The 17,244-nt window shown below is 32.6% G+C and overlaps 1 protein-coding gene across 5 annotated transcripts; it reads right to left on the bottom strand.

The window, feature by feature from the left end:
* Positions 1-1,109: 1,109 nt before the first annotated feature.
* On the bottom strand, positions 1,110-16,958 carry LOC106153362 (N-acetylneuraminate (7)9-O-acetyltransferase). Of its 5 annotated transcripts, none has more exons than XM_087004064.1 (23): positions 16,788-16,958; positions 15,723-15,819; positions 14,876-15,062; positions 14,356-14,463; positions 13,980-14,031; positions 13,533-13,604; positions 13,199-13,289; positions 12,550-12,655; positions 11,879-12,003; positions 11,309-11,373; positions 10,667-10,738; positions 9,062-9,170; positions 8,644-8,752; positions 8,204-8,293; positions 7,667-7,786; positions 6,802-6,873; positions 5,197-5,353; positions 4,860-4,939; positions 4,367-4,471; positions 3,935-4,075; positions 3,582-3,659; positions 3,142-3,234; positions 1,110-2,830 (listed from the first exon to the last, which is right to left on the bottom strand). In XM_087004064.1, the coding sequence occupies exons 1-23, from the start codon at positions 16,915-16,917 to the stop codon at positions 2,573-2,575; spliced, it is 2,517 nt and encodes an 838-aa protein (XP_086860190.1). In that variant the 5' UTR covers positions 16,918-16,958; the 3' UTR covers positions 1,110-2,572. The 5 variants fall into 5 exon arrangements, with proteins under 5 accessions (XP_086860190.1, XP_086860191.1, XP_086860192.1 ...); XM_087004065.1 differs by having other exon boundaries at positions 9,062-9,167; XM_087004066.1 differs by lacking the exon at positions 6,802-6,873.
* Positions 16,959-17,244: the final 286 nt, after the last annotated feature.

Genomic DNA, 17,244 nt, shown 5'->3' with positions numbered 1-17,244 from the left:
CCTAATTACATATAGCATTTTCTTGTATCAGGTAGGCTGCTAGGATGAACTCGTTTAGAAGTGCTAAATTAGTCAATTTGTGTTTTGGAAATAGAGCTTCAAAATATCTTGTATGTGAAGTTTCTGGTTTCCTCACTTTTACAAAATGGGTTCAAAATCAATTTTTGTCCGTCACTAGAAGCAGCCAGCATTTTTGAGAAGAAATGATGAAGATACAGGGGGTTTGGAATCAAAGTCTCTCAGTGGACAATTTAAGAGGAAATTCGATTTATGGGCTGTGTCCAAGAATATTTTATATAATATTGCAAGCACCCTCTCCTGAGGTTTCCTGGTCTAAATCGAGTTCACGTTCACTGCTTTTACCTGCAAATATTTCGATTGTGTTAGTTGTACGTATGAGTCGCAACCCAAAATACATTTTTCACAACTACACTACCATTGTGTTAGTTGCGTCACCAAAATTCACAGCCCGATATGCAACCCTGACAGCAGAGATTTTGATTGTGCTACATGTTGTGGCTAAAATTTTCTGCTGTTGTTCTGTGCTATCTTAAACCCTTGTTGGTTTTTGCCAATCCTTGTAAAAACTAAGTCTGCTAATGCACGAGCAGCAGCAATGCGTTCTACATAAATAGATTTGAAGAAGGTGCAGTTTGAAAGCTTATTTTTGGGTAACCGAACAATTAATTCAGTTTATCCTTTAGCACGTGGGTTATATTCGAGCAGTATAAGAAATAAGTACTAGTGATTTATACGTGTTACAAAGAATTGATGCTCATAAACTGGTAAAAAAAAATCTATTGGCCTTTTGGGATAGTACTCAATCTGGATTGAAACTTCTCGTGTTAATTTCATATGGAGTTGTTGACATCTCTCAAAATTGAAATTAGATCCATATATAAAATTATTAATGATTAAAACAAAAATATGAAACTCGTTTTGTTCAACAGAAGCTCATATAAGATGTATTTAGTCATATGGAACAGATTTGGTGTTCTTTAAAATCAAAAGAAATAAAGTTGTGTAATATCTAAAACTTAAGACTAGGAAATGAGAAATGGTACCTTTATCAGTTTAAATGGCTGTTAATATAAACTACGCAATTCCACTTTTCCCACAGCAAAAATTCCATTTATTTCAGTATTAAATATCATAACAGACTGTCAACTGCTATTTCACCAAGCTGGACAACCTTTGTATGAATTATGTGGAATTCTATACAAGTCTGAATTCATTTTTCCATAGAAGAGGTGATTCAGTATACACCAATTTTAACAATGAAAAGAGTGTCAATTCAGGTTGACAACAAGTCACAAGATGACAAATTTTATTGAGAATCAAACAGAAACCTCTACTTTACTTTCCCTGAGAACACCATCCATGACCAGATAGCAAAACTAATGCCCCATCCCCCCCGAGTTTTTAGAGTTTCATACAAACTAATCCCCAATATCAGCTTGACGGGCATCACTGACAAAAAATCTCTAAATCAGGGTGACTTCATTATTATTCTAGCAATCTGAAAATATATTTTCTCTTTTTTAACACATCTCTATTAATATTGTATGTAACAACATATCAAACAATTTTAATATGCTAGATAATAAATAGGAACAATAATTATAATAACATGAATGACAATGAACGATTTAGATAGCACATGAACTGTGAAATATTCTGATAAACTGTATGATATATTTTAAAGCTACAATATACAGTAAAACCAGATGTGTGTAAATGCCAGACATAAGCAGATGTTAAGATCTGTTTGTTCATTTGTTCCTTAGCCAATACAGATTTAATACTGACAGAGTAGATAAGGGGGACATCAAGATACTTTAGCCACCTTTGTACTAGACAAAAAGTTGGTTTAATCCTCTAACATTTCTATATGAAAATCATATAATAACACTTCTTTACTTCATTAACATGATACTTAAGTGTTAACTGAAACAACTGGTTTTTCATAAACCAAGTTGTCAGTTGAAGTAACTGACCACACTAGCAAGGGTGAAGCAAGTGTATAGGATTTAAATGAGACTACAAAAATATCTATCCATATTCAGACAATGACCCCCGAATGTTAGATTATATATTCCCCTAAAACATTTCCCAATCACATATATATATGAAACCATTTACAAGTTCCAAGTTTTGAAAAGAAATATACATATATAATAAATTAGTAATGTGATTCTCCATCAAACATATTTATCTTACCATTCATAAATGTCACAACAAAGAGGGCACCTCTACTGAACAGTAGGTGAAGGTGAAAAATACCCCGGCAATATGGCTTCTAAAACAGCAGTGCCAATAAAATAAACAAAAAGCAATTTAACTTTTCCTGTCCAAGCTACCCTTAAAAAAAAGTTATCACATACTAATATCACCAAGAGGAAAATGAAGCATCATAATCTTACTTTTTAAAAATTTATACAGCATACAATTACAAAGTGCTCTACATTTGATTAAAATTACACAAACTGTGGTTCTGTGCATGAACAAGCTATGAATAGAAATGGAATGTACATCTCCCCAAGAACTTTCATCACCTTGATTGACACCTCTGCTATGAGTTAAATACTCCATGTGATATACAAACTGGTATAAGAATTGCAATGAAGCAAACCAAATTTCTCAGGATCAGTTTCCAATCTTTGGGTACGGCATGTTTTGCCAGAGTCTGTGTTATTTTGGAAATTTCATGAGCTACGCAGACAAAGATGAAGGATGTAATGACCACGTTAAGGACCGGGTAGTTTGGAACAAGGACTAAGATGCCATGGGTGTCTGCTGCTAACCATATATGATACTGGGCAATGAACAACTGGAAAAAAATTTAAAATATTTAATTCAAAATAATGATAAGTCTGCTAATGGGCAACGAACAGCTGGAGAACAGCAATGAACAGCTTTAGAAAAAAAAATAAACTGATTAAAATTTTTGTTACCATTTTTTTTTTTACATTTTTGTCTGTAATGGCCCCATTCCTAGCAGCTTCTAAAACTCTTTTCTAAATTCAACTTCAGGATTAAAGACCTCATTTCTATATATTATAGAAATAAATATATATAAAGAAAATAAGCCAGTTGATATGAACAGCAATAAAAAAAGAAAATAAATGCTAAATCTCTCACCTCTAGAGATATTTTACCAAACCAGGCAAAAAATGAGCTATATCTTGACCTCAGCCAACCAGGAATGTTGCGTAGGCAGACAAATGAAACAATCTGAAAATAGACAAAGTTATGTACAATTAGTCCAGTAACATCTAGACTGTCTAAACTTAATAACACAAAAGATTTAAAGAAAGGAAAAAAAAATGAAAATATTTTGATTTTTAATCCATAGACAAAGGAATATCAAATATGTGTTTAGTTACTGAGTTACCCATACCTTATTGATTTCTTATATACAACAAGATGGCTCCCCACCCCTACCCCAACACACACCTTGTTTATGCAGACTTTAGAGAGATGTCATGAGAAAAAAAAAAGGAAAAAAAAAAACTGTTGCCAGTTGATGGAAGACTTTGCTTTTTAGGTTAAACTTCACATAATTGTATCTTCATACTCACAGGAATAAAAACTATATAACTATGTACTCCATTGCACTCAGGTTTGGAACGACATAGCACTGAGAATGTTGTATAACTCTGAAAATATTCAAATGGCAAAGGTAATATGCTAAATCATATATATGTAATAGTACTTTTAAAATTACATAATGTTTTTTATCTATCCTACATTTCTAAACAAATACTGAAACAATCTTTTAGCAGGGGCTAAATTATGCAGTATCATATTACAAAATTAATCATGACAACATTTTGAATTAGTGGGAAATAATAAATTTCGATGTTTGTACTTAAAAGTAGAACTAATGCTTATGCCGTCATCATATTAGGATTAATAGATTTTTTTAACTCACCGCTAAACCTATGAGTGATAGTAAAACAACAACCCAACAAACTCCCCGTGAGAACAAGGTTTGATGGTTGGTGTCATCTATAAGTTCCATCTTTTTTAGAACAAGGTAACCAAAAGCAAATATCATCCCATATGTCACACTCTGAAAGAAGTTACATGAAATCAACATATTTGAAACACATTTTTTCTTATGTGATAATCATTTTTCAGGTTTTCAAATTCTGGATTACCAAAAACAATTTATTTTGCTTTAAAGCTTAATTTTTAAAGTTCAAGTGACAGGTTTGTGAAATTTTAGACAAAAAAATCACTGAAAATACCAGTAAGTAACATTAAAAACACTATTTGAAAAGATGATGGGAATTTCAGGACAAAAAAGAAAGTACTATTCCTTTCAGTAAAGTCCAATAAAGTAACTATGGCAACCACTCACAAAACGATCTAGTTCCCATCTGAACCTCCACTCGTGAATTGAGTCATCTGATAAGACGAACAGTGGCTTAAATGGTCGAGACAAGAACAATTTCTCGAAGAAGACCTGCAAAACAGATAAGGGTAGAAGACTAAAAAGTAATCATCATTTGACTGAAATACATCTTTTTATCTGCAAGAAGTTAAAATTAAACAATGTCTCCCTTTTTAGATATTCCAATCCATAGCAAAATACTATCAGCAAAACTGATAGTTTTAACCAATTTTTTTTTTAATTGTGTAGAACGGGAAGCCTCTCTCTTTTCTTTAAATATACAATTATGCAAACCTTTGGATAACAACAATAATAATTACAGTCTGTCAAAGAACAACTGAACTGAAACACATTTCATAAAATGGCCCAGGTTGAATTTTAGTCAACTTTACAAACTGGCTATATGATTTAAGTAGTCTGAGCTAAGCCCATATATAATGAAATCTCTTTGTAACCTTACCTCTGAGAGATAAAGCAAGGATATCACAGCTACCAAGACTACAAACTTTAATATCATGTATAAATAGTGTCTTCTATGACCTAAAAATGAGAAGTTGAATACCTTTTTAAGTATGACAATTCACATGTCTTAGGCAAGGGCAGTCCTTTAAGTTTGTCAAATTATTTTAAAAGGCCATAAGTTCAATCAAGTCAGTTTTCAACTTAACAGAAAGTTAAATTTTTCATAAAATGAATAAAACATCACAAGAAAAATATCTTAGGAAAGTCTGTTTAATAAATGCCAAAATAAACCTAAGATTTTATTCACCACCTTGTAAAAAAACACATTCACTTACTTTCAGTTTTGGCCTCTGTTACTTGTGGCCATATTGCCATGGTGATATAAACAACAATATACCAGAAAGAAACCAAGGGGACGAAGTAGTAGAACTGATATGGCCTATTCATCACAAAACATAGCACCACCACTAGTAGGTTCATGCGGAAGAGTACCTGAAATGGAAAAATAATAGTGATGAGATTCCCTGTGGTTCAAGTTCTATGGCATGCTTATATCCTACTACAATCCTACTGCTCCACACTGTTATATTAAGTGGATTCTTGAAAATTATTCAAACCAGCAGTGTTCTGGCTAAATAACAACTAAAAAGTTAAGTTTTTCATGAAATATTTAATTTGCTATTCAACTTTAAATTTTAAAATGTTTAACACAGATTGCTAGGATAGGGAGCTTAAATATTTGGGCAAAACTAAAGCAAAGGTCAAAGAATGGGACAGCATATGACTGGTTTAAGCTGAATGCAGTGAAATCCTGTAATTCAAAATGATTTAAACAACCATATTATTTTTTGTCACCTTAAAAATATATATGTGTGTCTTATCTTCCAAAAAGGTATTTCAGACCTTAAATGATGCAAACCTTTTCTACACACGGCGAATTGAAACAGTTAACATTTACCTAAACCAGTATAGCTACTATTGATTTAACAATATTTCAGTGATGCTCTTAAAATTTTAAATTACCACAAATACCCTCTTGACTTATTAATCTGAACATCAGAATTCATCAAGACTGACAGAGTTTCAAGCAATCACAAACAAAATAACATATCACACATGGGCACATTCAGGGTTTTGATCAGGTGAATTGCAGACTAAATCAAGAATCCATTTATCATTTTTCCATCAATCATGTAATTTCCCTTCAGACAGAAGTCAATTTTAACAGTGGTTATCATATGCTGTGTCAAACAAGGGTCTCCCTTACATAAACCCTGAATGTACAAAAGTACAGACTTAAACAAATACATAACACATCAACAAGAAACAAAGCATGCTCTGCCTTTGAAGCAAGTTAGTTTGTAATAAAACATGTGAATTGGTTACTGAGCCATTGCTTGGTAGGTTTCTATGGCAACAATATCCCTCACCAGTCCGCACTGTGGTACTACTGTAACCTCAAAGCTGTAGGTAACATATACTTCTATACGTCCCCATATCTTTAAATGAACAAATTTGGATCCTACAGCATAGCCTAGGTAAGGCCTAGCAATAGTACCACAATCTACATGTTACACTGACTTGGCCAACCCAAACTTTGGCTGCTGAGATGCAGTATTGGAGATTTAATCAGATAGCCAAGCTGATAAGTCAACTAAAGGTAAGTTTTGAAGCTGTCTTTGGTTGATTAAGTTTTAGGTTGTATGTGCTCTTTAAGAATTAATTCAACATTGATAAATCATGGAAAAGTGGTAGTTTTTTTTTTAAAGAAACTAATATTCTGGAGCCAAATTGGCAAAATAGCAAAACATGTTCTGTCTTTTAACAAAGGCACTTTCCTGTAGTCCAGTTCATGCAGTTTTGACATTTGAAAATCTTATCCAAATTCAAAACCCAAGACATGACTACATCTAGAGTGAACCAAGCACAAACTAACTTACTTCACAGATACGATGCAAACTGTTGTTTCTTGTTTTGCAGGAGAAGAGACCGTGTCTGCACCTGCGACCACACTGAAAGCAAAAGCCTAGAACTCAGCAGCTAAACCTTTCTTTTACTCCCCTAACTCAAGGCATTGCAAACATTTGAAGAATGATGCTATTACCAGAAACATGGAGAAAAACACTGTAAAAATATATGAATTTGAATTTGACCATCCATAATCCTCGTCACAATGTTTTGATACTATTCAAATTCACCTAACATTGAATCTTTGGAATGATCTGTAAAACTGTCCATATCGCCTTCAACTCAAGAGGCCAGCATTGTATTAAATTGGGCAAACAAACAAGCAGTCATACTGGAAATTCTCTCTCTCTAGTCTGAGTGATCTTGCAAAAAAAGCAATTAAACTGCCTCAAATAATAAGTTTGACTGACTAATAAATCTCATCTTCAAACAGTTTTTATGGATGTTCATTTCATCTTATTAACCAAATGCAATACATATCATTTATTATGCAAAAACTTGTTGAGGTAAGTAATGAAATTTATTTCTATCTTATATAAACATCTCTACAATGTCAATAATGGAGTTTACGGAAAGGCTGCTGTATATACATGTTTGCTGTCATTTGCTGAGTGAAATGAAAACATCTTGTTTAATTAGTAAAACTAGCATAATAATAGTGTGCAAACTGTTATTTCTGTGCAACACATGGAGCCCTAAGACTGAAAAGCACTGTCCTCTATCAAGTTACAAAGTTACCAGACTGATCTCCTTGCCCAATTAAAATTATAATGAGAAGCTGTTCAATTATCAACCAGTAATTGTTTAATAAATTTTATCATTTGAGTAAGGTCTCACCTGGCACAGTCTAAACAGGCCATAATCACCCTTCTTCCAGAAATAAAAAAAGTGTCCGAAGCCTGTCATAAAGAGGTAGGATGATACTAAAACACGTATGTGCATGTATATTGGCAAGGCCTGGAAGAAAAATATAAATTAAATTGTGTGGTTATACTCTGCTTACCAGAAAACTAATTATAAAAGTAATACCAATGATAATAAGAATAGCCAACAAAACTAAAAAGCAGAACTGGGGCATAATAGTGCATTGCCAAACAGTGTGTGTTTTTTTTGGGACAAATTTCTAGACTCATTGTAGCATACCAAATGCTAAATATACTCAAATCTAACAGAAAATTTAAACTATTCTTGCCAAGTACATCATCAATACAGTTCAATTATTTTGATGGACATAGTTATCCAACCTTTTCTCTAATACATTATCGATTTTGTAAAAAAAAAATCATCAGAGGTGCCAACTGCTAATTTTGCAAAGGCATATATTCACATTTTTCACATTAATGACAAAGTGATATTTCGTATATGCTGTCTTACTTTACTGGCTCCCATGTAGTGATATATAAGAATGACCAACTGCATCCAGCCCTTCCATTCATCTGTCTGGTCCCTGTGCAATACTGAGGTCTGAAGAGGAAAAAACAACTTTTTCATAACCCATTTGTATCTATTATTTATCATATCAATATGAAATTGCCATCAATTCATTTTACTTTATTCAACTATCATCTATTAACTATCACTTTATATAAATAACAGTCAAATTTCCTTTATTAATTTATAATCTACACATTTTCCATTATTATCTTTATATAAACCTTATTTTCATCATTTGGTCTTGAATTTTGTATTATTCATCACTTTTTCATTATCACTGTAAAATTAATATATTTTTTAATTCATTATCTATTTCAATCAAATTAAAATTTGACAGTACTATGATTTCCTTCTATAACAAACCAGCAACACTTCTTTACCTGTTTAGTGTCTTCAGTGAAGAAAAACCCAAGTATCATAATGTATGCAAATGGCAGGAAGAAATTTGAGTGTGTGTAAAACTTGTTTTCTTTCATAAAAAATGTGGTCCTGAAAAATGGAGAAAAAAATTAACAGTCAGCTCACAGTCATAGATTTTTTCTAATCTTTAAGGCATTTGCCAAACTAAAATTCAATGAGACAGTAAATGATGAAAATTAATCATTTCCAATGTCTTCATTATATGTGATAGAGGTCCAAGTCAAGACCATAAGCATGTTATTCTAGAAACAATAAATCATGCCATACTAATTAACCAATAATCTTAATATAAAATTCACAACATTTCATTTCCTTCCTTTCTTTCTTTCTTATTTTAATTAACAAGATAATCAAGAAATTTTAATGAACAAGCCCCACCTGTCACAGAGGAAGCTATAAGCCATTATGATCCCAAACTTTGCCATGGCAACCATCACTTCATATATAACATCACAGTACCCAGGGGTGGTGGAGTCTGCGTCAGCTGCTGAGGATAAAAATGATAAAATATTCCTATCAACCTTGACATTTTTGACTAATGAGCAAAAAACACAGTGTTTTTCTTTGCCTTCACTGAAACATACAATTCTCACCAAATGTCAACAAAATCAAATTATTTGGTTTAGAGAAATAAAATAATATGAACCCCTTTATTACTGATTCAAATGTAAAAACAGTTATTTGCTTTTACTTCATAAAAAGGCAACTCCATCTTTTACTTCTTAGATTCAATGTGCCATATAAATTAGTTCATAAAAGAAGCATATGTTCGTAAATAATTTAAATGCTTTATGGCACACCCTTTCCAATACATGATCATTAAAACCCAATTTCACAAATCCCAATATCCCAATATTGCCTTGTTCGGAATCACTGTTCAAAATTACAATCAAACAATAGAATGTCAAATCCTGAAGTAACTTACAAGTTGCATAACACAATAATTTGATTAATAAAAACTATGTACAGGTTATGGCTTATGCTGACGACTATATGATAACACATTGACGAAAAAGTGTTCAGAAAAAGAAAAAACATGCATATATAATAACTGTCAATGACAGTTAAACACCAGTCATTACGCAAGCTCTACCAGCATGCAAAGACAAGTGACCATTACATATTGATATGTTCTGTGACCTATCATGAGGGAATCTCTGCATAAAAGTTATTCTAAATTGTGTTTATACACATCTTAAATAATATGAATGAAATTCATAAATAAAATCCAACTCATATCTATATAATAATAATAATAATAATAATAATAATAATAATAATAATAATAATAATAATAAAGTAATGTAAAGCAATATAAACATACTTTGAAGTTGGTTTCATGATGACACTGTTCACTAAGAAGGTGTTTCTGGATAAACAAGTCTTCTTGAAACCAATACAGGTGTTTCAATCTAACAGGTAACATGACAGGGGGTCCTTGACTTCAGCTCTTACCATGTGCCAGAATTTTGGTGTAAGTCTTAATACAATATTATAATACACCTTAAAAGTACTGCAGCCACGGACTTATTTAAGCCCTTACCTGGGACATATAAACTTACTTCCAACTAGGCCATTACTATAAGTCGTGATTAACAACTTGTTCCAGCACATATTTGTACAATGTTAAATAAAAACAACAATTCAAACGAGACATAGCCATGAAAGGTTGTACCTGGAAACCACTGTAGCGCAAGGATCCCCTATATATAATATACATGTATACCTGATGATGCTATATTAAAACAATTATTTCAAAATAACATGCAAGATTTACATTTTCATTTTTATTCTATGGCTTTCTCAAAATATAAGTTTAATTGTTAGTCTGACTTTCATATGGACATTCTTTAGTAGTAATACAAGACTGACTATAGAAAAACAAAAACTGAAGATGCACATGCACATACAGACTCATCATGGAATGCCCGTATAAGAATGAAGCTATGAATCAGAATCATATAGAAATCAACAATACAATACCAGGTGGTGTTTTAGAGGCACTTTCAGACATGACCAGAGGGGTAGTGGGAGCAGAAGTTTCAGAATCAAGAGCTAAAATTAGAAGATGTAACTAGTAAATTAACTGACAACCTCCAGTGAGTACATCTTGGAAAATGTTATAACAAAGATATCTAAACTATAGAGAGAGGTTGTAAAAAAAATATCTTAACCTTATTCAACACTTCATAACATTTCTTTAATTGAAGAGAACAATTAAAAGTAAACAGGTGGATAAAGCAAAACATATTGGTGAAGAAATATTCAACAGTTTTAATGGAAAAATTAAAAATTAATATACATTAGTCATAAAACCACAGTGATATAACCTAACCCAATAATAAAACAGATTATTACGTAATTTACACCTAAACTTTTAACCAACAAAAGAACTGATAAAAGACAGATTTGTTAACTCAGGATTGGCAGGAGCAAAATGCATAAGAAATAAAAAAATCAGGTGAAAAAGAGGGTTAGCAGTAAAATTAGGGAGAGTATAAAAAGAGAGAGGGGGGGGGGTCAAATTGTAGCAACAAAAAAAATCACAAAAACATTAACTGAACCAATTTGAAATCTAGCTTGTTCAACCACACATATGTAAGGTTAAAGGAAAAAATTACATACCATCATTAGCTACTGATTTCCTGGATTTTCTTTTGTAAATGACCATGACAACTGCAAGTACAATGCTGAAATGAAGTTAAAGATATTGTTAGAGTAGCCCATGCAAGTTTTAATTTATCTTAGTAAAAGACAATATTCAAATATCTTAGTCTACCTAGGGTGGAAAAAAGTTAACATCACTCTATGAACATCCTCCAAACTTAACCTGGACATGACTGAGACGTAGAGAAAATTTGGACTAAGGACCTTTTACTCTGCCTGAAGATAAACAACTAATCCAGTTTCTCATAAAAAAAGTGTCCCTTCCTTGGAGACTAAATTTTTGGTGTAATTCAATCCAGAATAAATGTATAGAAGAGCACTAAAATAAAGTAACTTTTGCTCTATCACTGCTTGTAAACCAGATCCAATATCATCATTTCAATGGACTACTATCAACTCTGTTCAATTTGAAGTAGATGAAAATGTTTCAACTTTTAGGTAAACACTAACTTTTGGCTCGAGTTATTTTATGCAACCTTTCGAATTACCACAAAACACAATTGAGCACGCAAAACAATGGACACATACCATATAGCAAATACCAATGCTGTTGCCTTCTGCACCTTTGTGATGGGTTCAGCATCACTGCAGCATGTGCCGTCATTGAAGTTCATATGGTCATTGCAGTACATGTTCAACAATATTTGGGTGTCCTAGAAAAAAGAGAAAATTGGCTTTTCTTACGAAAGGGCACGCATGTGCAAAATTGGTAAGAAATTCAAAAGCTGTTCACACTTCAAATTTATAACATTAACAAAATTGTCTTTTTAATCTTACGAAGATTGCAATTCAAATAAGCTCAATATTTGCAATGTAAAATATAGCAAATGTAAAATTTTCATTTTGTTTTGGCCAACAGAGACAGCATAGTTCAATTTTCTTCCTTTTTACTTTTTTAAGTTTATTTCATCATCTATTTTTATACATAATTTTTCTCTAATAAATAATTTATTATTTTTGGTCTCTAGATGACATGGACTGCAAATGTTATACTAACTGGCTTGCATAAGACTTAAACCAAGGCAGAGGGCAAGAACAAAAGAATCAGATACGCTCTGTCTCACATACACACAATCCACAACAGAGAAATAATTCATTAACCATTGGTAAGTATGGGAAAAACATCGTTTACCCCAGGAATATCCATCTATTTTACCGAAACCATTGTTATCTCTTTAAGATTGAGCCCTGCTCCTTACCCACTCCAGGGGGACCTTCCCTATATGGAGACCATCTGTGGAGTCCTCTGTGTGGCCCTGTGCAATGAGGCGGGAAGACTTCCAAATCTGAGCACCGCTATTCTCTCTGAAAAGAAAAATCAACACCCAAGGCGTCAGTATGCTCACTAGCTCTTCATTCGAATAAATGAAAATTAAAAAAGAACTGATGTATAAAGAATTGCTGATTATTTCATTAAAAACTTGGGGTTGCGTTAAAGAATCTGTGTTGCAGTTGAAATAGGCAATCAAATCACCCAAAATATAGAACCATGATAGAATGACCCTTCTGACAAATTTGTCATTCTAACCCGTATAATAGGAACAATAATTATTACCATTTCAAAAAGGGCAATGTGATATTTTTGGCTGTATTAACTTCTGGGTAACTTAGTGCTAACTGCACCACTCCACTTCAGTCCTGTTAACTCAAAAGAATCACCAAATGTGCATTTCAGTCCACCTAAATTCATTAATTTATTGCTACAGATTCAATCACCCCTTTTTCATCATTCTTCATTCACTTTAAGGTTATCACTGATCATTTGAATATCTTTGTTCTCTTATGCCCCTTTTTCTCATTGATCAATAAAATAAATGGACAAATATATTTTCTGTTAATAATACTCACAGTTCAGTGATGGCTGCTTTATTGTAATCATCTATTTGTTCATTGGTGATCATTGATCTGTTTGGACCAAGCTTGTCTTCTATCACTGGATCTGGAGATTCAAAAAAATACTAAATAGCCTGCCCTCTGGGATATTTCTTGTATTTTATTATAATTAAAAAGCCTTATAATTAAATATGCCAATGAGATTTAAAATTAAGTATATCTGTTAACAACCTGTTACTTATATCCAAAATTAGTGAAAGGGAGATTAAAATTGCACTTGACATTCTTTTAACCTGCAGATCATGTGCAAATTACATCATGTGCAGCTTACTCTAGTAAGCCCACTTACCCTGTAACATCCAAATCAGTTTTGTTCTGCTTTGTAACTGTCGAAACAGAGGTCTCATTTTTGTTAAATTGGCTGAAAGTAAGTATACAAATGATAAATTAACATTACCAGAAAAGTCCAATCTTTCCTATGGATAAATCTGTTGTTTTTATTTCTAGGCTTAAAGTAACAGAACTATAATAATAATGATAATATCATCAAATTTTCTGAAATTGCAGTGATAGGTATTTGTACAGTAGTAGTATAGTAATGATAAAATTCTAAAATTGCAATCAATAAGCTGATATTTTACAACTCAGTGATTTTATTCATTTAATTTCTCAATAACTGCAAAAGTGTAATACTTCACAAATCCCATCCACTACCACCAGTTTAAGAAATTACTGTTAATAACTTGCCATGTTGCAGAACAGATGTTGATAATACTTCAATACTATACACGCTTACCTTTAAAATTCACAAGTGATGCCTCGCTTGCATTGAAATATTTAATGCTCCACTGAAATATTCATTAAACATGTTGGTATTTAACTGCTCAAGTCAACATAAATCATCAATTTCAAGATGGTCTTCCTTAAGTTACCTTTTGAAAATTTATTCTCTTATTTCAATGGTAATTGACCCAATTGAATCTTTAAATCAAATTAGCAAATTAACAAAAAATATCTTATGCCCAAGTATAGTTCATTTGTGAGCAGAAAAGGAAATAAATCTTGGCTTTTCAATTCGTCAGCAAGTACTGCTGCAGTTAACAATATTAACTCTACCCAAGGGAGCAGATGCTGAGACAAAAGATGAGACACAAATAAATACTGTCACTTACTGTGCCACTGCCAACCACTATGAAATTGGGCAGATGATCATCTGATTTGTTCCATGCTTTAAAAACATTGTACATGGAAAGATTCACAAATGGATACCACAAAAAATCCTGAAATAAATTGAAATGTAAAAGTATTTCTGTATGCATTTATCATATTATGTATTTCTTGTGCCTAATGATCGACTTCATTTTCTAACATAAAAAAACCTTGGGTATGATATATGCAATTTAGCTCACAATGATGTTGGATCTCTGAAATTTAATTTTTTTTTTCATTTAATAATAAGCAGTGCAATGTATATACTCTTTCATAAATTTTTCTATCAAAAAGTCAATCATGTTCATAAAGAAATAAATTTATCAACAACTGTTTGCATTTCAACAGTCCAAGGATCTCTGCAATGCTGAAGAATAACAGTGAACATAATAAACAGACAAGTAATGCTGTGTTCTCAATATATTGGGTAGCAAAGAGTGAAACAATGCCACTACTTAAATATACATAAAAATTGCCACTCACCACTTTTAAATTTAAGTTTTTATCGTTGAAGTGAACATCAGAGTGTTTTTCCTCTACTTTAAATTCATCTGTACTGAGTACATTAACAAACTCATAGTAGAGCTGTCGTATGCGAGAATCTCCAACAAAAGCAAAATGGCTGGAATGGCCCCAGTATGAGATGTAATGCATACAGTTTCTGGATTCACTGGAAAAACAAAATTATAATAACTAGTATAATAGTATAATATAATGAAAAACAACAACAGCCATTGTGTACCAATTATTTCTTCATCAATTGATGATAAACTGTTCAAATGTTTTGTAGCTTAGGGCCCGGATAATCAATTCCTATTGAGTTTTAAGAACAATACAGGGAATTTAATGACAGTCTGGGTGATCATTAATAATTAAATGTTCATGATCATGATGATTTGATGTGCCATGATGTAGAAACCTGCACTAACCATGTTGGGGCTTTTGCTATCAATTACATTTACCTCAAATTTTATTGATTTAATGACATATTTATATCCCTGGTTTGTCTGTACATAAAAGGGATGACTTCAATCAACAATGGACTTTAACAGGCTAAAATTTTCTTAACTTATGTTTATGTCTAAGAGTTACCGTGCCTTGTAAATAGCTGTATAAAAGTAACTAAAATCAAAGGACACCTTTTATCTGAGCTCTTTCTAGAAGTGAATTTCCTTTCAAAAGAAATAAATATACCACTGTTGCCAAAACAATATTTTGAACTTTACCAATGATGCATATAGTGTTAACTGTGGGAAATTTTAAACTTTATTTAGCAAATGAATTAGGAATTTGCTATGCTAAAGTTAGTCTCAGATTTGTGGTCACTGACCTCTTGGAGTATTTGTGCATCATACAACCATAAGGCTGCCAAGCGTTATATCCCTGGAACCTGCCATCACTCAGCAGCCACCGGCAGGAGTCACTCCCTGGAAATATGCCACAAAATTACTAACTAGTACAGATATTTATGTGCTAAAATATGGCTATAAAATTGCAGACATCTACCATCTGGGGTAATATGTGAGAAGTGGGATCTTGACTTTGATTACCCAATCATTTAATGTGAATAATAAGCCTAGCTAAGATCCCAACTTTTAGACCATTCTGATTCACCAATTGACAATTTGAGACATATGGGTTTGTATAGCTGAAAGTTTTACTACTCTCTGCCAATCATTTCCTAATTCTGAGACAAAATGAAAGAGAATGTGAAGCCTTGTACAAAATGTAGATGAACAGGTCTGCGATCATACTAGTAGCTGCAACATATTTACTACAGTACATTGATAATACATATTTTTTTAGAATTTTATATTGTGGGGGAGGGGGTGGTGTCACTTTTCAACTTTACATACTAAGCAGGTAAAACCTCATGAAACTGTGTTAGAAACTAGACAGGCTCAGAGACACAGCTAAAAAAACAGATCAAAACAATATCAAACTGATGTGTGAACCAGAAAGCATTCATTCAATTGCAGGTGGTAGACTACAAGGTGAAATGTAGGAACACTGTATTTCACCAGAATATTGATATTTATAGCCTCAAGAGTCTGTAGCACTGGGTGTTATGAGGCCTTACCTTCGGTAATAAGTATGGAGCGTGAACGAAAACAGAGGCCAAGGGGGGGGGGGGGGGGGGTCTCAGATTTGAACTAAAATATTTGATCTATGAAAAGATTCTCTTTCTTTTCCAAAAATGTTTCCATATTGTATGAATCACTGCTGAATTCAAATGCGTTTTCACAAAAACTGAGATTTGTGAACACGTCAAAACCAGCTGAATAAACACTAAATCGCCAGCAAACTGGACAACAGTTAACACTCTAATCGAAATGACGGGATCAAAAAAACACGGCATTTCAAATGTATAAAAAGTTATTTCATGAAAACTTACCATTTTTCAGGTGGATAAATCCATGATATATAATAAACCCAATAACGATGCTAACTGCTACCAATTTGCAATTTTCTACGTTTAAATAGTAAGTGATTTCGTGCGCTGCACTTTGTTTCTTCTCTGCCATCTTACAATCTCGCAAATTCTCGCGTTCCCAAGACGATCTTATTCCGATTCTAAATCCTTTCGAAAGAGACGTTTGCATCTAAAGTTTGCATAAGTGAAAGAAACGCCAACATTACATTTCCAGAAGTATACAGTTAACCTAATGAACGAGTTTCTTCATTAGTCACTCGGTCACGTTTTAATTGTAACTTTATTTTAAACCTCTGACATTTTCTAAAATGATTTTAACCTCCGCCAAGGAGTTTAATTATTTTTTCACCCCTGTTTGTCTGTTTGTCTGTCTGTCATCAACATAACTCAAAAAGTTAAGGACCGATTTTGAAGAAAT

This window comes from Lingula anatina, chromosome 2 (genome assembly GCF_051362555.1).
Source record: "Lingula anatina isolate TDL-2025a chromosome 2, LinAna3.0, whole genome shotgun sequence".
Classification (NCBI taxonomy): Eukaryota; Metazoa; Brachiopoda; class Lingulata; order Lingulida; family Lingulidae; genus Lingula; species Lingula anatina.
The sequence above is the reverse complement of the archived record's forward strand: the minus strand, read 5'-3'. Positions and strand labels throughout refer to the sequence as shown.